The sequence below is a fragment of the Mauremys reevesii genome, linkage group 1 (assembly GCF_016161935.1).
Source record: "Mauremys reevesii isolate NIE-2019 linkage group 1, ASM1616193v1, whole genome shotgun sequence".
Lineage (NCBI taxonomy): Eukaryota > Metazoa > Chordata > Testudines > Geoemydidae > Mauremys > Mauremys reevesii.
Genome location: NC_052623.1, coordinates 310469478 through 310494220, shown reverse-complemented (window position 1 = coordinate 310494220; position 24743 = coordinate 310469478). Strand labels below are relative to the sequence as shown.

Genomic DNA, 24743 nt, shown 5'->3' with positions numbered 1-24743 from the left:
GGGAACATGGTTTCGGGAAATTTGGGACTGGGAGTTTGTTAGTCACCTTGCTGGTTGTAACCAAGGCTGGTGGAAGCCAGAGTGGGACTGTGGACAGACTCTTGGGGTCAGAGTTGCTGATCCAGGGCTGGCTGCATAGCACACAGACACTCCGGGTGTGATCCGCATGCTTGTTGCTGACCGAGAGTGTCCCAGGCAGAAAGCAACAGTAGCAAATCATTGTGAGGCACTTAAGGTTAAGCGGGGACACAACCACTCACTGGTCTGGATTGCACCCCAAAGTATGACACTGGGGTAATTGGCAGGATTTACCCACAGCTGGCTATTTTAACTGAGCTTTACACTTCAAGCACTCGTAAAACAGTTTTAAGTGATTCTCAAGTGAATAGGCTGGGAACAATCAAAGAAAGGTTACAGTTATATTACATTTTTGTTTTATTATTTTGGGCCATGAAAATAGAAGAAACGGAAGAGTAAAGATGAGTAAACAGCACAAAAGGCAAGCTGGAAGCTACAGCAGCAAAAGCATTGTAAGGCACTTAATAGTGCATGGCAAGTGTTGAAACAACCCATTATTGATCTGGACAGCACATTCCAGAATGCCATGATGATACGCAAGAAAGGAACACGTCAAATTTAGTGTTAGTTTCTTCATTATGACCACGTAGGATCATCCTGCTAGCTCACATATGGTGCTGTAATCTGAGAGATGTACAATAAATTCTTCATACAAGTATGTTTTGTAATATAACAATGTGGCTTACACAATTAAATATATGAAATACTTGCCCACAGTTCTAATTTTGTAGCATGTATGTGTATAAATATATATACATAGGTCTGCGAGAATGTAATTTTTTTCTGTGTGAAGGAAGTTTTTCTCTGTTGAGGATTTCTGTACTTGCGTTTCATTTTGAAATAACAGCGCACCAGCTGAGAATCAGAAGCTGTACTTGAAAGCATTGCTTTATAGTGGATACTAGTGCAAAGTGGATGCAAGTGGGTACTTGTGAGTGTCATCAGAATAATGTAAAATTGAAGTTTTGAGTTCTTGATATGTGTCTGGAACAACTCAATGGATGAGATTTGGAGTCTTTTCTTGTAAAATAATTGGCAGTTCTGAATATATCAATGGCTGGTGATACTAAGGAATTAAGGCATTTTTTATTGTAAGATGAATATCTTGCCATTTGTCCACAGGAATTTATATTCAAATTTTATTCTTTTATTTTAAGATCACAGGCTGGGAGGGGAATTTGAATGGGCTACAAAGATGAACGACAAACAATATTTGGACAAATAAGAAGCCAGGATGCAGTACAGTTATTGAGAAAATAAATAAATATGGTGATTAGAAATTGTGTCATAAAACTAAAACTAGTGAAATTTGAGAACCAAAGATAGCGTTCCAAAAGAGATCTATGATTTTATTAATTCCAGATGTTCAGCCACTTCACAGATTTGAAAAAAAAGAGATTGGCATTATTGCAGGACCAGTCTGCAAATTAGGAACTGAAACTCAAATTCTGTAACCAGTGAAGTTCTGAGTTATACTTAGAGAAAAATGTCTTATTCTGAGACCTTAAATCCACCAATAAGGGCATGAAGAAAAATTGATAATTACAGAGAGGCTGAGCAAGTATTTTGGGTGGAAATCTATGAGCATCTAAGTGTGTGTCACTTTGCTTTGTCAAATTCTAACATTAAGAGGTTGGTTTGGCAGATACAGCATTTTAAAACAACCCATTGCATTACCACATTGTACGAGGCCACCAGCCAAGAAGAGTCATGAATGCCAATAGCCCACATGGAGATTGCAGGAAAGGGCCTGCTGAGTCTCTTTGTCCTCTGGGTTCCTATAAAGGATAGTCTAATGGTATCGAGGAATTCAGGAGTCCTGGCTTTTACACTGACTCCTCCTATGATCTTGGGCAGGTCACTGAAGTTCTGTGCTTCAGATTCCCTATCTCTAAAAAATGGACACTAATATTTATCTACCTCCAATAGGCGCTGGAGGATTAACTATCCAATATATTTTTTAAGATGAAAAATGCTGGATCCCAAATACTAAGTATTTATTTTTTTAGAACTGTGTCACTGTTTATTCAGATACCCCATTTAAGGGCCTTTTACATACACTGTGTATTTGCTCTACTTCAGTTTCAATTTTTCATGTCTTTTGCAGTTAGTTCACAAACTGTTGTTTGATTACAAATGAGAACAAAATACTGCAGCCCAGTGTAGTGAGATGCATTGTGACAGAGGCACAGCAGGTGTCAGCTGAATCTTGATTCATTCAGACAGGATGTATTCGGGTGGTCCATGAATATGTTCCATCTTCATAGAGTTCAAAACCTGCACTTTTGTCTCTGTTGCCTATTCATTCAAGCCAGGTTAGCACTGTAGTGACCAAAAGTTACCACCATCTGAGTACTAATGATAAATAATGTGAAAGGAGTTTGCCTATCTCAATCCAGCTGGGATAGATTAATATCCTCAAGGTAACTATCAATATGGTAAAATATCATTATCACAGTATCACTGCCCTCTTGTTGGCAGTCCAAACAGAGAGCCATAGATGTAGTTCCTTCAGGTATTGTTGATGCAGATTTGCATTGCAGTGGTTTACACTACTACTGTCTCTGCTATGTCTGTTCTGTCTGTAAATAATGTTTGCAAATAGTGCAATATTAAATATTCTTTCATGCACACACTAAAAAGAATGTTTAGAACAAGTTGTTCTCATTGCATACATGATCACTGATAGGACCAAATAGAGATTATAAGATACCTATGTGGTTTGGGTTGCACAATAATGTGGTATGTATTTTTCCTGTTAATTTTATCTTTCCACAGCTGTTTTTACAAGCACTGTTCGTACAGCTACACCATACATATTGTCATCAATTTGTTTCTTGACGTATGTATTTTCTGGCAACAGATCATATTGGTATCCAATTATTCATATATGCTTAGAATATAGTAATTACTGTAGTTTACACATGGTACCTGGCTTTATTTTATGAAAAATGACCTAGTACTTAAAGAATCAGTTACATTTTTCCAGTTAATGAAAGGTAATACTTCTTTTTCTGTTACCAGTGTTATTATTACAACAGTCCTGTATCTTTCGGATGCCCTTCGTAAGAACTTCCTAAATGAAAACTTTGATTATAAGGTACTGTAAGAGTGCACTCCCCCAAAATATATGTTCAATGACATAAGTAGTGCAAAAGCTTGTCAATCTGTTGCTCTTTTGATTTTGGGTTGTTACTCTTCGGATTAAATGTACCTCTAATTTCTGAGCTGTTAGATTCCTGTGGTGCTACCAGTCTCAGCTGATCAAAACTCATGAGATTGGTTTAAAAATTATTAGGTTGTGTGTTTTGTATTTGGGATGCTTTTTGTTTGCCTTCTGGTTTGAAGTGTTAAGTGCACCTGTGTCATGTGTATTGGATCAAGGTTTCGTGATTAAGAAAATATTTTCTGTTCTCGTATTTCAACATTAACTCAGAAAACAAAATGAACTTTATTACTTATTCCCTGGCATATTTGCCAAAACTATGGCTTTAGATTTTTTTTAAAATTCTCTCAAGACCAATTAACATGGCATGTACTGTTAAAATTATAATGCTATGACATGTCATGTTGGATATTGTTAAAGATATTAGCCTGTGTTCAGTGAGCTGTGATATCTGAAATAACCCATGGCCAGAGTGTTATTTAGGGGATTAAAAACAAAAGGCTCAGTGATGGCTCCAAAGAGGTTTACTCATAGCGGAGAGGGAAAGTGAGCATACAGCCCAAGCAGTGGTGCTTGGAGACATTATTCTAGCTGTGCCATGTTATAAGGCACAGGGGCTGATTTTCAGGGGTGCTGAGCACCCAATGCTGCCAGTGATTTCAAGTACAGTTGTGGATGCTCAGCATCTCTGAAAATCTAGGTCCATGCTACACCTCAGGAGTCATTGGGAGAATGTTGGCCTGAAGTACTAGATACTGTGAAACTATGTAGCCAGTGCTCCCTTGTGTAGCTCTGCCAATGTGCAGGAGCTAAAGCCCACATCATTAACTGCTAACTGGCTATTCCCCAGGCTTATTTAGCAGTTATTACTGTTTCCTGCACCTATTTTCCTCTCCTGCATAGCTACATTGGAGCAGCCATAATCTGGCCTAGAGCAGGGGGTCTCAAACTGAGGGTCAGGACCCCTTAGGGGGTCACGAGGTTATTATGTGGGGGGTGGCAAGCTGTCAGCCTCCACCCCAAACCCTCCTTTGCCTCCAGCATTTATAATGGTGTTAAATATATTAAAAAGTGTTTTTAATTGGGGGGGGGGGTGTCGCACTCAGCGCTTGCTATGTGAAAGGGGTCACCAGTACAAAAGTTTGAAAAAACAGAAGTTTCAGCAGCTGATCCTCCCAGTGAATGTGCACGGAAGTCAGTTATGGGGCAGTATGCTTTACTTAATCTTTGCCTTGCTGAGACACTGTAATCATTGATGCTTGCTAGTTGTATCAGTAACAAGTAGAGCTGCCCAGAGAACAACAGCTTTTTCTATATTTGTTTTCATTCCACTTAGAGAAAACAAATTCTTTTGAAAGTTTTTGCAAAACAGAATTGTGTCAAAATTTCTGTTTTCAGATCAAAATCGCCAGGTTTTTAATTCCGTTCTCATTGTCTCTGTGAGAGTCCACCATGGACCCCAGAAACCTTCCCTCCAAAAATATCATCAAAATTAGGATGTCTCTACAAAACATTTCAGCATTAACAAAGCAGAATATTTGGTTGAAAAAACATTTAATCAAAAATATTGTAACCAGCTCTACTGATGAAGAATAAGACAAGTGGCACAACTGAAAATTTGCACCTAGAATGGACATAAAATGTTAGTGCTGAGAAATGGAAAATAACCAAATACCTTGTGTTTATTGTAGATCTGGGATTCCTACTTTTACCTTGCTGTCATTTTTATAAACCAATTATGTCTGCAACTGGAGATGTTCACACCTTCCAAGAAGAAAAAGGTGTTGGAAAAGTAAGTACCAGTCAGGTTCCATAAAATTACTGCAGATCAAACAATTATGTTTTATAAAACAGCGTTATGCAGCATATGGACCTGATCCAAAACCCGTTGAAGTAGATGAGTCTTTTTGCTTATTTTAATGGGCTTTGGATCAAGTCCTATGTGACTTCACAATCCCCCAAGAATAAAATTGTTGACCCTAAGAGCCCCTCAATGCCCACTGGCTGAGGGCCCACTATAGTGTGGCTCATATCAGGCCTGATGCACTCACTACCCCAAACGCACTGTTGTGATAATATGTATTTGAAAGATGTTTTGTTAGGTATTATATATAAACTGGTGGAAGGCTGGATTCGAAAATCATTTGTGTGATGTATATATGTGTTTTGTATAAAGAATTACGTGTGTGCTGGAAATATGTTCTTAAAATGTGTTTGGGAGGCAGTGCATAAATCAATCCTCCCCTAGACAAAGGAATGTGGATTCCCCTGTCTGACTGGCTCTATTACAGGCCAGGGACAATGAAAGTATGTTTACATATATGTTAAACAAAGCCATCGAGCTATTGAGGCGAAGGGAGTCTGCACCCCAGGAAGTCTTCCTGGCTCTAGAAGAATAGACAGTGGATTTAGGGTAATATAAAGGGAGATAAAAGATATTTTAGTTATCCATCACTTAAGGGACAAAAGAGTCAGAGCTCTTGGTAACTGTGGAAGGTGGTTCCTTCAGCCATGTAGGCTGAAGTGTATGGGAACTGACTGTATATGAAAAATTTGCCTGAGACCAGGATTGTAATTTGTTAAGCTTTAGACACTAGAAAGTGTGTTTTATTTTGTTTTGTTTGTAACCATACCTGTCTCTTTTTCTTTTGCTTAGCATCACTTATATCTCTGTTCTTTATTAAAAAGCGTATTCTTGTTTTATTACAAAACCATCTCAGTACTGACTATTAAAGTAAAGTATGAGGCTTTAACGCTAACAGACTAGTGTGTGCTCTGGCTGTTTGGAGGCAGTGAACTTGATAATGTCTGTGAGAGTCACAGTGAGAGGGGTTGGACACTGTAGACAGACATGTCTCAGGAACTGGGTTGAGTGATTGTTACTTGTAAATCAAGGTTTAGGCTTGCAGAATCTCAAGGAGTTTGCTGATGAGTTAGACTACGGTGTCTGACACCTCGTCTATTTCCAGCAAAGTTCATGCTTGCTGAGACAGAGCGGTAACACAGTGCCTTATAGTTCTGGGTGTCCAGAAAAGAACATCACAGGGTAAAATAAAATTATTAGTTATCTTGGGGGGAAGAGAAGGGAAAAAATCTGAGGCATATTAAGAGAATAGATTGGTATCACTACTTTGTCATATCATTGTTACTGTTTGTAACGTTTAGGGAGCTTGTACTAACAATATGTGGAAATTAATGTATCTTTGTGAAACAAGCCATTTGATTAGATATGTATTGGACATTAGCAAACTTCCTTTTTCCTTTTCTGTGTACTTCATCCATCCAAAACTTGGGGAGAATCATTACTTCATGGAAATCTCACAGTTCATCTTGCTACACAGGAGCCTAAATTATAATATGATCTTGTAAAATTATTTCCTAAATAATGTTCTGCTTAAGTGTTTTTTTAAATATTTCACAGATATGGTGACATGCGAGTAACAATGGGATGTGAAATCTTCAGCATGTGGCAAAATTTAGGTAAGGAATTGAAAAAAATCTCCTCAATAAAGATTGACAGTGAAACAAAGTAGCACAAAAAAGTTGAACAAAATATGTGATGAATTTTAGTTAAGACTCCTGCATTACATTACTGGTTCTGCCGGTTTATCTGGGGCAAGCCACTACCTCTTTGTTTCTTGGTTTGTCCTCCTGGAAAACAGTTCTAATTCTTTTCATAAATGTTAAGGAGTTGAATTAATTGTTTGGATTTGCAAAGTGTTTTCAGATCCTTTGATGAAGTAGTTTGTTTGACAAACACCAGTCCTCTTGATTGAAGCTCACCTAATGTTTTGGATACAAATGTTGTCCACTAGGTTCAATACCGTTTATTTCTTGAAAAAACTGAGAATGAACATAATGCTCAAATCAAAGCATTATTATCATTGTGACGCCTTCTTTCCTCTATGAGAAACTGTTGTTTTCCAAGATACTGAAAGATAAGAAAAATCTAAATAATAGATTTTATTTTTTGACAAGAGGGTTACATTTGTACATACAAAAATTCTGTAAGTAAGTGTGTATTCCTCATCTGGCCATCCCAGTAATTCAGGCACTCTTGTTTATTAATTAAAGCTGTTCCTTTCTCAAAACCATCATCTTTCCATGACTTGTAAGTCAAAAATACCCACTGACAGGTAAAGTATCTGGGAGGAAAGTAACTCAGAAGAACACACCAACTATCTCACAGAACTCCTATGTGGAGCCATAACAAAAACAACAGAGAAGCCAGGAGAAGGAACATCAGTTGCTGCTATGATCCAGCAGCAGCATCCAGGATCCAGAAGCTCTATCAGTCAAATGCCCCCAAAGCTCTGAGAGAGATCCTTGGCGGGCCCTCATCTTACTGCGCAATCCCATCCAAGAGACTGTTCTTGTACTTCAAGGTGTCCAGAATGACACATAGCGTCTAGGATGCATTCATCCTCTACACCAGACTGACTGTGCAGGGGGCCTGGAAGAAGACTTTACATCACAGGAAGTAATGACCAGACTTACAAAGATCAAAAACACAGCTCCAGGAAAAGATGGCATTCACTGTAACTTCCTGAAAAAAATGAGACCCCGGTTGCCTGGTATTAACTGCCATTTTCAACAAATGCAAACAGTTCCACTGTCCTCACAGCTCCTGGAAGAAATCTATGACGGTGCTCGTCTACAAGAAAGGCAAGTGAGACGACCCCAGCAACTGGAGACCCATCTCTCTCTGTTCCACCATGTACAACTGTATGCCAGTGGCCTCGCAGCTAGGATCACAGACTGGTCAGTGAACAGAGGAGCATCAGCTCCATCCAGAAATGCCATCTGTATTCCACCCGCTCCTGCTTGTTAAAGTTAAGGAGCATGGCAGGGCTCGGAAGGGGTCAAGGCAGTACGCTCAACACTCCAACTGATCCTCGGACTGTGGAACATCTCACCGGGAAATTAGCTGGGGTGTATGTTGGATTGCAGAGGTTGAAAGTTGGCATTATGCCACCTATACCCCTTCCACTGATGTGCACTGAGCTCAGCTTGAGTGACCTGTATTTATTGTATGTCATTTCTAGTGTATTTTTCCTATTGCTTAGAAATATGAATGGAAGGCGTGTTGTAATCGGTGCAATCTATACGAGGGCTGAAAGACCGATCGATCAAGATGATCATGGTTTGGAAATAAAAACACTTACAAAAAATTCAGATTCAAGTTCTGCGTGGCCTGCCACTTGTCCTCTGTCTCAGGGAAGCTTATATCCTCTCAAAGTGTAACATATCTCAATCCTTTCCTCAACAAACCCATCAATCCCATGAATTCAGGCTTCCAAGGTTCATCATGGATTGTTCAATGAGACCTTAGTCCAACCCAAGCCTGTCAGACCCTCCTCTTCCCCCCCAGATACTGAGAAGTGCACCTTTGAGCACAATGGTTTCTGACTCCAGGACTGCTGAAGGCACGTCAAAGACTCTTAACAAACAGAGGAGACCTGAGGTGGGTAAGACTAGATTCTCTCACATGAAAAGTGAGAAATCTCCCTCTAAGTCCTCATCCAAGACGATGACTTCTTTTCTGACACACCTCCACCCCGCCTTTAAGTTGGGTGCGATTCCTTGCATCAGTACAGGTTCACCAGGTGCTCATAAGAAGCATACGTGTCAGTGACTGGGATGTGGGCGGTCAAGCCTAGTGATTAGCACAGGAGTCTGACCTAGTAGTTAGCGTGGGTGTCGGTAGCCAGGAATTGGAGCCAGAATCAAAGGCAGGGCTGGGTGCAAGACAGGAGCAGAGCTGGAACAAAACAGCAACCAACCTGACAACAACCAGGTGTAGGAGCTACCTCAGAAGTGGCTGAATACTTTGAGTAGCTTTCATCATCAGATCATGTCAGACATGACAATAGTTTATTATATTAACAAACAGGGAGGAGCGAGGTACTTTCCTTCTCTGAATAGAAACTGCCTGTCTCTGGAACTGGTGCATTCACCAAAAGATCACCCTCACAAAGGAACTACACAACTTGGTGTAAAGAGCATCTTTCTTGTTGTGGGAATCACTTTGTGTCTCAAGAGAACAAGAAATGTCCAAGTAATGCCCACCAACAAGGTGACTCACAAGCAGTATTCATTGAGGAGGAGCATACAAGGAACCCTGCTGTATCACAGACTGGAGGACTGCTCTGCTGAAGGACACACCTACTGTAGAAGCTTATTTGATTTAATTATACCCAGGGGCGGCTCTAGACATTTCGCCACCCCAAGCACCGCGGCAGGCACTCTGCCGGTCGCCGGTCCCGCCGCTTCGGTGGACCTCCCGCAGGCGTGCCTGCGGATGCTCCACCAAAGCCGCAGGATCAGTGGACCCTCCACAGGCACGCTTGGCGTGCTGGGGTCTGGAGCCGCCCCTGATTATACCTGTACAAGTGGCTTTATTCTGGATGCATGTTTTCTAAGGCCTGGAGAAATTGATTTAGTTATTTAAAAGTGTACAAAGTTCATTTATGCACCTTACAGTTAATATAAAAGCAACAATAAATCATGTTAATTTCCTAATCCAATTAATTAACAAACCTTATGCAACCAAAGAATGATTTAATAAATACTTCTGTAAGTTTATTGTAGAGTTTTAAACATTAGAGGCTTGATTTTCCCATCTGTGTAACTCTAGCTAAAGTCAATGGAGTTACACTGGTGTAAATTGGAGAAACACAATGGTGAACCAGGTACTGGCAGTGTATAAGGTGGTTACTTCAATTATGTATAGACATTTGATAAAGCATCATATTCTAAAGGGGTTTTGCTCTTGAATTTGATAGTTAACTATGGAATCGATATTCAAAAATAGCGAGGTGACCTAGGAGCATTGAAATGAATGAAAATATATAACAAGCAATTTTCAATTTACATTGGAACTAGTGCTCTTAAATGACATAGGTGCTTTTGAAAATCTTGCTCTCTACAAATTTTGTTGTCTTTTCTTTCACCATGATTGTTGTTTACTGTTTCCCCCTTCTCAACCTCTTCGCATGTCTGGCAATTGTAATAGACCAGAACTCTCGAAAAAGATCCAAAAGATCTTTCTGCAAGTGACAGAAGCTAAATAATTCAAAGCTATAGGTAAATCTCCTAATTTTACTTCACCTTCTTGTGCAACATATACTATGGGGTATGTAAATTTACCTACTATCTGGAGACCTTGTACAACATCCAAGTAGAACATAGTGAGTTAATGGCAGAGGCATCAGCTTTTTTTCTAAAGGGAAACAGTTTGAGAAAAACAGTCCAAGAATCCATTTTTTGCCAGCAAAATTTATACTCCCATTTCTGTGCCCCCAAAATGAAGGGTGGCTGCAAATCTGAGCACTTGTGCCTCCATCTAATGTTAATATGCTCTCAAGTAGTAAACCATATTTGGAGACACAAACATGTAAGAGCAATTTGTACCTGCAAAAAGGAAAAACCTTTTTGCAAAAAATGCCCTAAACATCCTGGTTCTTAAAGTAGTCTTAAATAAAGCAATGCCCATTGAACCCTTTACTGCTCCCTCTTTCTCTGCCAAAAAAACAGCATCAAGAGTGAACAACTCAACATCATTCATGAGCTCAGAACTTCATTGTAAAAGGTGATGCATCAGGCTGATCCTCTATTTGGCTCTTTTCTATGGCTTTTCCTCTTCCTTTTCCTGGTGTTTGTTTGAGAAATAGCCCATGCCAGGCATGCTATCAGCCAACCAAACTGTAAACATTTAGAATGCCATTTCTAATTCTTCATACAGTATTGTTTAATTTGGATCATTTGGTAACTCACCCAAGAGTGAACCCAATTCACATTCAGCTTCCTTTTAATTTTAGGGGAACATAAACTTCACTTCATCCCAGCTCTCATTGGCCCCTTCCTAGAAGTGACACTGATACCTCAGCCTGACCTGCGGAATGTCATGATCCCCATTTTCCATGACATGATGGATTGGGAACAAAGGCGCAGTGGCAACTTCAAACAGGTAACGTGTGTGAAGCTGTTTAGCAGGGAAGATTGACATTCAAATTTTTCTGAGGCAGCCTTGGCACTGAACTATTAACTTGTTAGCAGAATCTGTGATGGAGCAGATGGAGAAATGACAACCTTCATTTGAGGGAAGATGGTAGAATTCTAGGCTAATGGCTCTTGAAGACCCTTTGGCCCTCTAAGCTCTCTGTGTTTGTCTGTTCAATATTTTGGTGTGGCTAATTTAAGATGGGGATGGGGTATTCTAGCCCCATTGAAATCAATGGCAAAACTTCCTGTTGGGGTTGTTTTATTTTTCTATTTTAGTAATATAATTTGGAAAAAAAAAAGATAATGAAGAAGAAACTCAAGAACGATATCGTGGTGGCTTACTGACATAATGTCTGATATTTGTTTGCCCAGCCAGCAAAAGACTGATTTTTATGAGAAACTAAGTTCTGCAAGTATCCAACTATTCTTGCCTCTCAAGTACCAGCTTAGGCATCAAGTAAGGAACTGCTAAGTATACCATCTGCTCTTTCGGCTCCCACTCAGTTCTTTCAGGCTGCCTCAAACCTCTTCACTGTGCTCTGCTTCCTGCTGTTTCAAATGAAGCAAAGCAGAAGTATTTGAATTAGTTTCAGGCAATGACAAGGATTGGAGTGGGAGCTGTAGGAGCAGTTGGAGTATTTGGAAACACAAAACAAACTATGCGAATGGAGAAGCATGTGATGTAAGTGGGTTTTTTCCATCACATTTTTTTAAACACATTGTTAAAATAATTGTAAAAATGTTGATGAGGACTAATTGAAAAACAGATTCTGCCTAAGCAAAGGACTGACTTTCTGATTCTCTCTGTATTGATCATTGGCTTAAAGGTACACTGTAATTATAATTCATGATTTAATAGAGCACTTCAATAATAGACTATTTTCTCCTCTAGTTTTTCAGTCACTAAGTATCTCTATTGCCGGAGGGGAGGTTATTCTCTTTTGATGTATTAATAAACAAAGCAACCTTGTCTACATTTTCTCAATGATCAATACAGTTACAACTATTTTATGCAATGATTTTCAGCTATAAAACCTTTATTCTCCAACTCTTCTTGACAGATGACTCGGAATTTCAGTTCATCTGCTATATACATTACATTGGAGTAGAGTGACCAGATAGCAAGTGTGAAAAATCGGGACAGGAGGTGGGGGGTAATAGGTGCCTATATAAGAAAAAGCTCCAAATATCAGGCCTGTCCCTATAAAATCGGGACATCTGGTCACCCTACATTGGAGTCAGGGTAGGTTTTCAGTAGCAGCAGGTGTAACTATGAGTCCCAAACTGTTAATCCCCGGATTTAAAGAGTGGGATGTGGAAATCAGAGAGAGTTGGTTTTATATTAAGGTCCAAATAATGACTTGCTCTTGCAGCCCTGCAGTCAGAATTCAGGCAGTCTCGTTGGGCTGCATGCTTTTTTGTTTGACTCTATAAATAGATAGCTGCCTTAGCAGCAGCAAATGCTACTCAGCCTGTAGTTTTAGAGTCACATTGCTTCATTTAAATTAGTCCAAAAAAATCCTTAGGGATAACAGAAGATGAAGTAACCTATCCTGAAATTTACATTTCTTAACGATAATACTAGGGAATCCATTTAACAAAACCTCTTACAGAAAAAATCCTTTTTTTTCAATTTGCTCTAACAATAATTTAAGTACAAAGAAGCCTTTTATATGCATATGTTCCAGGTGGAGGCGAAACTGATTGACAAATTGGATAGCTTGATGTCAGAAGGCAAAGGTGACGAAACGTACCGAGAGCTCTTCAACAGCATGTGAGTAATACATTGGTTTTTAATTCATTCATTTGTTCAGTTTGATGGATTAGCTGCTAAATATCATTGTAGACAAAAACTGCAGAAAGAGCTGTGATCTTGGAATGCTTTGTCTTTTTTGAAACCTGTGAAATAAAGGCTAGTTGCCTAAATAAAGTAATGTATCTTATTGTATCTTTGATGACTAGTTGTGCCTATGTTATACCATAAACTGTTCTCTATTATCACTCATACTAATTTTAAAATCAGAAAAGCCAAAGATGCTTAGTAGGTGAGTGGGATGCAGTTAGAACATGAATTTTCTACATCGTATTTGTAAAACAAGAGCTTAATAAATAGTTGTTTGTTAAATCATTCTCATAACTGACCAACATTTGCTATTGTCCAAATAATGTTTCGCTTGTTGATTTCCTGATGGATTACAGAATGACTGATTAGAATTATTATATGAGACATTGCATATGTTTTAATAATTGGCATGTCTTTGGTTCAGAACATTAAAATCTAATGGTGAAAGAGGACAAATGCTTCCTTGATAATGAAACTCCTAGGACTGCCTTTGTGTTGTCCCTGCTGACTGAAATTGGTGACCATCACGGACACAAAAACATGAACTGATTTTTTCTCCCTCCCATTTCAACGCCAACTATGTGGGAGACCTATTTGTAGTCACTTTAGAACAAGATATATTATTCCTCCACTGGATTCCATTTTATATGTGTATTTCCCAGTGCTATTACACATACAGTATTTTTTCTTTATTAGGTTTCATCCTTTTTAAGTGAAAGGGAAAAGTGATATTTTAGCTTTATTGCTGTAGAATTAAAAATAATTGCATTTATGTCTTTTTGTTGGTACATATGCCAAGCAGATAATACTCTATAATTCCATTGTGAGGGAAAAAATACCAAAATAAATGCTTCTGCCCATAACATACAGAGAAGGAAAGGAAAGGGAAGTTTATTAGGTGAAATTACAGCTGAAGAGTATAGTAAAAGATAATTTGTGTAGTAATCATTCTTTCAACATTAAGATAGATCAAGTAAAAATAATAAAAACTAAGAAAATTTTCAGAAATTTAATGTGATTTTAAGACAACAGCATTAAAGAAGAAGTTCTTTTATGAAGTTATAAAGCCTGCATTTACTCCAGTGCACAAGTATGTCATTCACTGATTGAAATGACTTCTAGTGATCTCAGAAAATATATTGCTATCTGAAATATAATTCTTGAAAAAACTGAGTGTTGATTTTGAGATAGATTTAAAAAGGTAGTGGAAGAATGGGTAACGCATTTTGTAAACCCAGTTATTTAAGAATAATTATGTGTAATTTTAATTTATAAGAAGTCTCATAGTACTTTTCCTGACTGGAGGGGCATAGGTGCATATGGATCTAAAATGGAGGACACTACTGTAACACATGATTTGAGAAAAGGAATCCTGAAAATGTTAAAAGCTTTGTAGTCATTATTTCAAGGGATCAGATCCTTAGTGTCAAGGAGTCTGAGATTTTCTTCCATCATCAATTTAAGCAGCTATTATTGGAGGGTTTTTCACATGCCTCCTTTGATTTAAAAATAGTGCACATATGATTAGACTGAGGTGATAATAAAATGATGTGCACATTAGTTCAAGAAAGTGGAAAGCGCCAGCACAGTTTTCAAGTAGTCATAGCTTTGTTTTAGGAAATGGAACTACATTCATTTTACATGATCAAATATGAGTCTTCAAATTGCCCCCTAATAATTTTTAGTAGTTGTATTACTGTATGGAGTCATGAGGACACAGATAATCCTCATGCATTGCCTGGACACAGCATATCAATTTAAATAGTATTTGAGTGTTTGTCCTTGTAACGGGTCGGACTCACTCCCTGCGGCACCTCCTGCTGGTGACTCTGGGAATTAGCTCTTTCCAGCCCAGGAGCGCCCTCTGCAGGCCGGTGATCCTCCTGTTTGCTACTGGCCCCGTGTCCCTCCCAGGACCCCGGTGCCCCTTTAACCTTTAATTGGGTTTCCCCTTCCCAGGGGAACCCCCACCCTACTATCCCCACTTTGCCTCAGTAGTGGCTATTGCCCAGTCTCTATCTAGCCCCTGTTTGCTGGGGCAGACTGCAGTAGCCAGCACTCATCATCGGCAAAGGGGGTTTGGACCTGCTGCCTTGGCCTACCCCTAGGTTGCCCCCTGCAACCCCCAGTACCTTTTGCCCTGTGCTAGGTCGCAGCCTGGGGCTTTCTAGGCTGGAGCTTCTCCAGCTCCTCAGCCTTTCCCCAGCCCTGCTTCACCCTAGTTACCTTGACTCAGCTCCTAAGCAGCCAGGCCCATCTCTCTCTGAAGACAGAGAGAGACTGTCTGGGCTCCTGGCTCACAGCCTTTTATAGGGGCCAGCTGTGGCCTGATTGGTGTGTGGCCCAGCTGCGGCTACTTCCCCAATCAGCCCGCTTTGAGAGCAGCAGCTCTCAAGCCCTGCCAAGCCGCTTTTAAACCCCTTCCGCCCAGGAGCAGAGGTCCACCCTGCTACAGTCCTGTTTCTCTCTCTCTCTCTCTCTCAGGAGATAGCATGAATCAGAAAACAGTATATCTCCACGTTCCCAGGTTAACTTCATTTTTTGGAGCAATCCATAAGCACTTTTCCACTGAAGACACATCATGCTTTTATAGCCAAATTATAGATGTCATTGGACATCTTTAAAATGTTGTATGTTTGGGATTTTGATGTTTCTAATGAAATATCCTATAAAATGCAAAGGAAGAAACATGGCTGCTATTTATCTTTTGGCAGGCATCATCCAGGAGATTTAGAAGTGACTAGAGGGTAGCTGTCTCAGACACCAACATGTCATTATTAAGGCTCAGATTTTGTCAGGGATATTTTTAGTAAAAATCACGGACAGGTCCCCGATGAAATGTGGAGGGAGAAGGGTCCAGCACCCACAGCAGCTGAGGACTCTGGGGTCCCTTTGCCCTCCCCCTGCCCCCCAGCGGCTGAGTTGCTGCAGAGTCTCCTTGCTGTGCATCATGGCTGAGCCACTGAGAGGTCCTCTCACTGCCCACCATGGCTGGGCAGCTGTGGGGAGCCCCCCCACCCATGGGAGCTCCAGGGTCCCCCCACCGCCCACGGGAGCGCCAGGAGACCCTCCTGCCTGCCCATAAGGGCTGGGAGCTCTGGGGTGTCCCACTGCCACCCGCAAGGGCTGGGAGCTCCAGGGTCCCCCTGCTGCATAGCAGTGTCTGAGGACTGCCTGCTGATAGCTCCAGCCCCAGGGCAGAGAATGTCACGGAGGTCTTTGGAAGTCACGGATTCTATGACTTCAGTGACATAATTGTAGGGCTTAGTCATTAATGAATGGTACCAAAGAGGGGGAGCCGAAGATGTTTCATTGTGATTAAGGGCCAGTTGCAGTATTTGCTGCCTAATATAATCCAGACAGAAAAAGAACCCCTGATCTCCCTTTAAATTGTTAATCTGAAATTAAAAACAATTGAAGGATCTAACTGAAATACATGTTTATGTTTTACAAAAAGATTGACAATTAGAACAGAATCTTTGTGTTGTGCTGCACAGTTGCTCAGATCAGAAGCTTACTTTTAGTTTTTAAGTAATGTATGACTTTTACACAGGCCTTTCCTTTCCAGAAGCCTCTCATGCTAAATAATGTGTAGAAAATTACTGCAACCTTCTGAATTTACTGGACAAGCCATTCATTTTTATATGGTATGCATTGCAAACTGCAACTCATGCGCTCCAGTGGTGTTAAACTAGAGGGCTACACATAAAATAGAGGGCCAGCTTATTGTACATGTCAGGCACTCCTGGTATCTCCCCATTCTCCCACGAGGTCCTGGTGTGCCACCCTCCCATCCCCTTCTATTTCAGGGACTCCCTTTAGCTTCCCATCCCCTCCTTCATGCCAGGGTTCTGTGTGTCTCCCATTCCCTCCTGCCAGGGACATTGTATGCTGCCCTATTCCCTCCTTCCCCATTTCCCTCCCCCAGTGCCAAAGGCTTTGTGTGCCCCCATGTCTCCACTCATCCCATGCCAGGAACTCTGTTTTTTCCTCCTTGACCCACTGTGTTCCCCCATTCCCTCTCCCTCCCATACCAAGTCCCCCATTTTCTTCCCATGCCAGGGGTTCTGTGTGTCCACCCCATTTCCCCTGCCTCTCATTTCCCTATGCCCCACCAATCCTATTTCTTTTCTTTCTGTCTTGGTCATTCAGGATGTCAACATTTTAAACTATATTAGGAGGATGGGTAGAGCTGAGATGGGGTGTTGCTATACTGGAAGATGTTAATGGCTACCATCAACCAATACTTTGATCTATAAACCATTACCAAGTGGTTGAAGTTGCTGGGTCTGCTAAGCAGATGCCAGGAGCTCCATCTGTCCCCATTTCCCTCTTCTGGTGTTCTGAATCTCACCAAAATCAACAGGTTTACCTACTGATGCATACAACAGACCCTGAAATTCTGGAATTGAGTTGTTGCAGCATTCAGAAGTTATCGCGTTATAGAGAGACTTGTCAGATAGTAATGCCCCACATGCTCAACCAGTAAATTTAGAGGGAGAAGCCTGAGTAGTGTAAGCTTGAAGCAGGATTGATGTCTGTCACGACCAGGGCATGAGTGGTCAGGCCTACTGGCTTGAGTCAGGAGCCAGAACCAAGGGTCAGAGTCAGGAATCAGGAGTCAAGCCAAGCGTCAGAGCCATAGGCAGGAGCAAGCAGGAAAGTGGGGCTAAAGTGGATTGGAGCAGGTATGTTACAATTGCCCAGAGAAGGGCAACAAAAATAATTAGGGGTGTGGAACAGCTTGCATTTGAGGAGAGATTAAAAAGACTAGGAAATTTCAGCTTGAAAAAGAGATGACTAAGGGGAGATATGATAGAGGTCTATAAAATCATGAATAGCGTGAAGAAAGTGAATGGAGAAGTGTTATTTACCCCTTCAGATAACACAAGAACCAGGTGTCACCCAATGAAATTAATAGGCAGCAGGTTTAAAACAAACATAAGGAAGTATTTCTTCACACAACGCACAGTCAACCTGTGGAACTCATTGCCAGGGGATGTTGTGAAGGCCAAATATAGCTTGGTTCAAAAAAGAATTAGATAAGCTCATGGATGATAGGTCCATCAATGACTATTAGCCAAGATGATAAGGAACACAACTCCATGCTCTGTGTCCCAAAGCCTCTGACTGCCAGAAACTGGGACTGGATGACAGGGGATTGGAATCACTCAATAATTGCCCTGTTCTGTTCATTCTCTCTGAAGCATCTGGCACTGGCCATTGTCAGAGGACAGGATACTGGGCTAGGTAGCCATTGGTCTGACCCAGTATGGCTGTTCTTATGTTCAGGACTGGAGCAAGATTAGAACCAAGACAGGCATAGAAGCGATAGTGGCTGTGGGCATACATATTGAGCAGCCAGCAACCCTCCTGCTGCTGCTGCTGAGTTTAAACGGCCTACTGCTGGCTCTCCTCAGCCAATGGGGTGGGCCACTCAATCAGTCCATCCACAACCCACCTGAACTCATTCATCTGCCTGGAAACAGGGCTGGCTAATCCTTAAATTCAGCTGAAGGAGCTCACTCCTGACAACTAACCTTTAGTGCCCAAATCAGGTGGGGAAATATCAATTCTTTCATCAATAAGACCTTAATATGGCAAAGTGGTTGTGTACAAGTCTAGCTAATACCAGGATTAAGAACTGTGTGCGTTCTTCCACACTCTGCAGATCTAATTCATTTTAGCACTCACGCCTTTGTTTCTAAGAGCACAGAGTAAAAAAGTGGTAAGGATGGTGCTGAGGCATCGAGTATCATACTCCCCTTTTTAGAGTTACTCCAGCTATGAGTGAGGAGTAATGAGGCCAGGTAGAAGCACTCGGGAATGCAGAGTCAGGTTCCACTGAACTACCTGTCCTGTTCATCACATTTGCACAGTATTTCACAACCACTCTTCACCTGTGCTGTGCATAAAGTCCACTGTCTAACAAGAACTGAATGATGGAAGCAGGCATTCTCCAGGTCAGACAAAAATGGGGAGGGGCTGGAAAGCAGTGATTAAGAGATCACAGAGAAGAAAATAGTGTGCACAGAGTTTCTGATACAACATGCAGGAGAGAACAGAATCTTAACTGAAACACCAGTCATCTCTCTCAAATTTTATCTTGATCTTGCTGTGAGAAGCCTGGGGATGTGTTTGAGTGGCTCTTTTGTTATGAATGTTTTCTCTGTGCATTATCTGTGAAAAATGAATGATGCAAAAGAGGAGTCAGTAAGCTGTCAAATTGAAGAAAGCAATTTGTTGTTTGGATAAAGACATTTAATATATTCATACATTCTCAAGTAGAAACTGTATAGTGTATATTTATATATATATATATATATGTGTGTGTGTGTATATGTGTGTGTGTATATATATATATATAAATAGAACTTATGTAAGTCAGATATACAAAAGACTCATCCTTTTTTAGAAAAGTTAGACTTCTGCAGTTTTTAAAAGCATACTAAATATTCTTGTTTTAAAATTTAGTTTGAAATAATCTCATTTAAAGTAAGGTTGAAAAGCAATGTGAAGAGAGAAATGTGGTCAGTATTGTCTTCTAGCTATACAATAGTCCTGATTCTCCTCTTGCTTCTTACATACAAAAATTGGTGTTAAAAGAATGTTATGGTGCAAAGGTAAGTATTCAAAAGTTAGGAAATGCCAGAATTAAGTTTGCCCATGCATTCATTCTGAAAAGCAGTGTGGCTAGTGAAAGAGACATGGATTTGCCATATTATAATTCTAAGGTTCCCCTCTTTGAAATTGGGAGAATGATACCTGTCTGCCTCCTAAGAGGTGTGATGCCTTGCTCAATGATACGGGCTGTGAAGTGCACAGAGGTAGCACCAGACAGTGGTAGGTCTCTTCCTAACTCCCAGCCCTCTATACCCTCCCCTACGTCAAAGGATAGGGAGCACTGTGTATATAAGAGTTTGAATGAGGCCTGAGACCATGCTCAGTGAAGCTGGTATACAAGAGTTCTGTGGGGCTGAGCATGCTCAGTGTAGCTGAAGGTAGTGGAGCTGGCTGCCTTTCCACTGCAGATGGAAATCTTCTGAGATTTTACCTACTGAGCATGTGCAAATAGTAGTTTTTTGAGGCTCCTAACTCAACCAAATATTCATGGATTTTCATGGGGACAGGATCCACTGTCATGCCAAATTTTAAATCTGTGTACCAAAGCTCAGAGGCCCTAGAGCTCTTCAACTAAATGGTTGGGGGAAATGTTTTAGCATTGACAAAACCTCCTATTTTACCCAAACCCTGGTCTCTGAAATGGCTGAACAATTTTTGCTGAAATTTTAAAAAATCTTAGCTTTAGGCAGAGAGGAAATGTGGAAAATTTGATTCCAAATGGTTAAAACTTGGCAGCGTTATAAGCAACCAAAACCAGGGGTTTATAAAGGAAAGTATTAGGGCACCTTCATTCTAAGTGTCACTGCCAGTTCCCAAACAATATTACTTTTACCCCAGGAAATCTTCAGTGTGTAATCCTAATTTACCGTAGTATCAGGGAGAGGAGAATTAGGCACAGTACATTTACCAGTCAGAATCTTTTGGTTATTTAATATTTAAAGGAATGAAACTATCAGTGTATAAATGGCATGTACTGAGTGGGCAAATGTTAAGTTAAAGGAGAATTTTTAAAAAAAACACCTCTCAATAAAAAGCTTTTCCTGTAGCAATTATGCTACAGTTAAACTGTGTGGGTGCAGAACTATTGTTAACACAGATTTTTCCTCACTCACTCTACAAGTTGGATGTCCCTTTGAAAGGGAATTTTGAAATGCTTGATGTTCTTTTCTAGGTGACAGTCTTCAGTAGAGTGGAGCAACATTTTTCAGTCAAATAGTACATTTGCCAGAAAATGCAGTTTGGGGAGACTGAAACTATTTGTGAATTCAGGTTGAATTCAGTGAATAGTTTTGGCTGAATAAAAAATAAAAGGAAAAATTTGGAAAAAGTCAAGTTTGTTTTGACATTTTCTAAATGAACAATTTCAATATTTCATTTCTAATTGACATTTAATTTAGAAAATGTCATTTTGAATGGACCCGAACTAAATGTTTTTGTTTTTTTCATTTAATCAAGAAAACCTAAAAAAATTCAGTTTCTATTGGAAACAAATCAATTATTTTGCATATATTTTGGTTTAGCTACCGAACTGGAAAATCAGTTATTCACTCCGCTCTAGTCTTTGGTGTCTTTCTATTTTCTGAAGTGTTAGCATGTAACCCACGCAGTTAGCATGTAATGAAATCTGAGAACACCAAAAAATGTTATAAATCTGGGAATGTATTAAGGTTTTAAAATGTTTATATATTTTATAAATCTGATTATATTTGTATGTGTTTTGGTTTTGACATGGCTAACCTAGAAATCCATTTGCTTTGTCAATGCTTCCTGGATTAGAATTCCACTCTTTGGTCCCTATCCTAGGTAAGATATTGTTTGTAAATTGTGCTGCTTGTGAGAAGAGTCCAAAATTAAATCTGTGAATATTGCAGACATTGCCGAGGCGTTTAAGATACTGTTGAAAGTAAAGTGGTTGCCATGGTGACAGATAAAAATAAATATTGAAATTGCTTTGGGTTTGTTCTTTCCAGCCTCCTGAAGAAAATTGAGCGGGAAACGTGGAGAGAAAGTGGTGTTTCGTTAATCGCCACTGTAACTCGACTAATGGAAAGGTTACTGGACTACAGGTGAGTAATTGTCACATGGCTTATATTGAGAATATGGAAGCATTCAAAGTTCTGACAACAAAATTATCCTGCAGAGTTTTGATAACTGGAACATGGAGACTTCCACCACTAGGGTACCAGTTCAAATATGCCTCTGGGTTGGGAGTGACCAAAAGTCATCATCTAACAGCTGTTTCACAGCCTAAGTGAAATTGTTATTAATATTATTTCAGTAATGCCTAGAGGTACCATCCAAAATTAGGCCCATTGTGGTAGACACTACAGGTACATATAACAAGAGACCACTCCTGACTGAAGAGCTTAAATCTAAATAGACAGCACAGACAGAGGAGGGAGAAAGGAAGTATCATTACCCTCATTTTTACAGATGGGGAACAGAGGCACAAAGGATGACTTGCCCAAGATCACCCAGGAAGTCTGTGACAGAACCAGTAACTGAGCCCAGATCTCTTGAGTCCCAGTCCAGTGTCTTAACCTCCAGGGCTGATACTGTGTTTCCAGACCCTAAGGGAAAGGTCCACACATCAAAATCTATCACAGTTGTCATCCTTATTTACAGTTTAAGAGAAAAGATGAAGGATTTAGTTGTCATGGAGACTGAACTCTTAACTTCTAGATAAATGCCAGTGCTATATCTCTTCTTTGGATAAATAGAATTTCAATCTCCTGGATTGTCAGTCCAGCACCTTTCAAAGCTCTGCATTCAATGGCAGTTTTATTTTTCCTTAGTAACTGTGAGAGAGTAATTTCCATCATTTTAATGCAAGTCTGTCATGCTTGTACTGTTTTTCTTCATGTGTTGTCATTAGCGGCCCTAAGTAGTTTTATCTTAAGTTTTGATCTAAGCTGGGATATACAGCCTGTGCAAGCAAGAAAAAGGGGACATAAGGGCAAACACATCTGGATCTGCTTTCTGGCAGTGCAGAATGCCTTGAGGCTGTATTGTTTTAATTAGTTTGCTTCTACTTGATTCTGTTTTATGAAATGTGTTCCTGGAGGGGGAAAACTGTATTGTCCCACAGTGCAGATGTTCTGACTTTTGTTACATTTTATTTTTAGGGACTGCATGAAAATAGGAGAAGTGGATGGTAAAAAGATTGGCTGCACTGTTAGCCTGTTGGTTTGTATAATAATCTTTATCTCTTTTATACTCAAGCTATTAACCTTACATAATAAAAATCTATACATTGTATGAGAAGTATATTTTTACTAACCTGCTTCTCAATGCACAGTGCACTCCAAATGGCAGGTGTAATTAATGCCAGTGAATTCAGAAAGTACATTTATACCATCAAATATAGGTGATATTTAAATACATACTGTTATAGTTCACTATAATATAATTTGATGGTGTGACTACAAGTTGCTGATATGATACAACAGCTAGAGCCTAATAGAATAGGATAAAGTTCAGGATAGTTCAGAATGAAGTTGATACAGTTTTCTTGTGCTTTTCCCTCCGTGTTCATAGTGAGAATCCCCTTAGTATCAGCTCATAGGTGTTTAATAAATCTTACTAGAAAGTAACTTTCACAGGAAAATTCAAACCAAAGATTTGTACATTTCTGTAAATATGATTAGTTTCTGTGGCTTGTTTAAAAATACACAACAAAACTCACCTGGATTCCTACCTCTGTCCTCTCCTTTTCCCAGCAACAGGTCTCAGCTACTCTTATATATGAAAAAATATCTTTTGAGGAGTTGTTCTACCAATTCCCCTCTCAATAGAACTAGAAAATGTTCCTCTGGGACTGCTGTTCTCACTTTTGATGGGCCTTTATCTCATTTTAGGTTTGAGATCACCCTCCCACTATCCAATATCCCAAGAATGTACTGTGCAAATTGTGAATCCCTATTAATATTATTTTCTATTCATTATTGCCTATTAGTGAGGTATGTTTTGATCCTAGACCAAGATTTATTGAGAGGCTATGAACGTCAGAAATTTTCAAGTTTTGTTATGAAACCATGCAACTGTGCTGTTTTAAGTGGTAACTGAGAATTATAGGGCACAAAGACTAATCTAATTATTAGGTATTCTTGGAGAAGGTTTTGAACGATAAAGGATTTCTTCTATATGAGCACAATACTTTCAAAATAGGAACAGTATATGTAACTTGATTATAGGACAACTTGCTTACTACCAGGTTACCCAGCATGGTTTAAAAGGAAGTAAAAACATTTTGGTTATTTGTGTTCTAAAGTCAATTTTTACTACAAGAAATGACCCATAATTTATATAAAATGAACGAACACACACAAAAATAGAGCAAAACAAACATGGAATACTCTAACAGCATCTTTGAATGGGATTTCACAAACTAGTTATCTCTTGTCAGGCTAAGAAATATTTTGAGATTCCCTCCACCGGGACAACTTAAGCCTAACAATCAGTAGGTAAAACTATGTATTTCTAACATACCCCAAGAATTAACTAATTTTAGAGTGTGAAAGGTGAACCTTCTTCATTATGCAGAAATTTTAAAACACTATGATGGATGAGCCTATCATGCTCTCAAAAGATGTTCTGCACAAGGTTAAACTGGGGAAGTATGCTGATTTTAATCACCGTCAGGAGGCAATGGTACTTCATTTTTATCGGCACCATTGAAAAGAAACCTGACCTGCAAAAGCAGGAGGGTGGAAATGACATGGAAATAGAGCTTTCAGGGTCCACACTGAACCTAGGTCCTACACCTCCAAAGAAACATCCAAAATCTGCTGAGTTCCTAGAGAAAGTTCATTGCAGCATCTTGTCACAGGAAGGGTGTCTCATTTTGCCTTACAGTGGCACAGTCAGTGCTGCCATGTCAAATTGTACCTTGGATGAAGGAATTAGTGATCCACTTATTTCCCTTCTCCCCCACTCCCAAAGGTCACCTAGATCTGAAGTTCTCTAAAATTCTGATGGTTCTTGAACAGCTGCACCTTTCCCTTTGTGAATGGTGAAACAAGGAAACAG

General features: G+C 39.8%; 1 protein-coding gene across 2 annotated transcripts in view; it reads left to right on the top strand.

Annotated features, from left to right (window-relative positions):
* Positions 1-24743, top strand: part of DOCK4 (dedicator of cytokinesis 4) — a 394664-nt gene that overhangs the window by 316719 nt on the left and 53202 nt on the right. Inside the window, exons 28-35 of one of the 2 annotated variants that reach the window (XM_039507017.1) lie at positions 3103-3178; positions 4936-5036; positions 6666-6724; positions 11065-11213; positions 12937-13022; positions 21492-21518; positions 21686-21781; positions 22841-22901. In XM_039507017.1, coding sequence (XP_039362951.1) covers positions 3103-3178; positions 4936-5036; positions 6666-6724; positions 11065-11213; positions 12937-13022; positions 21492-21518; positions 21686-21781; positions 22841-22901 — 655 coding nt within the window. The remainder of the gene's footprint in view (positions 1-3102; positions 3179-4935; positions 5037-6665; positions 6725-11064; positions 11214-12936; positions 13023-21491; positions 21519-21685; positions 21782-22840; positions 22902-24743) is intronic. The other variant, XM_039507024.1, reaches the window with a different exon arrangement.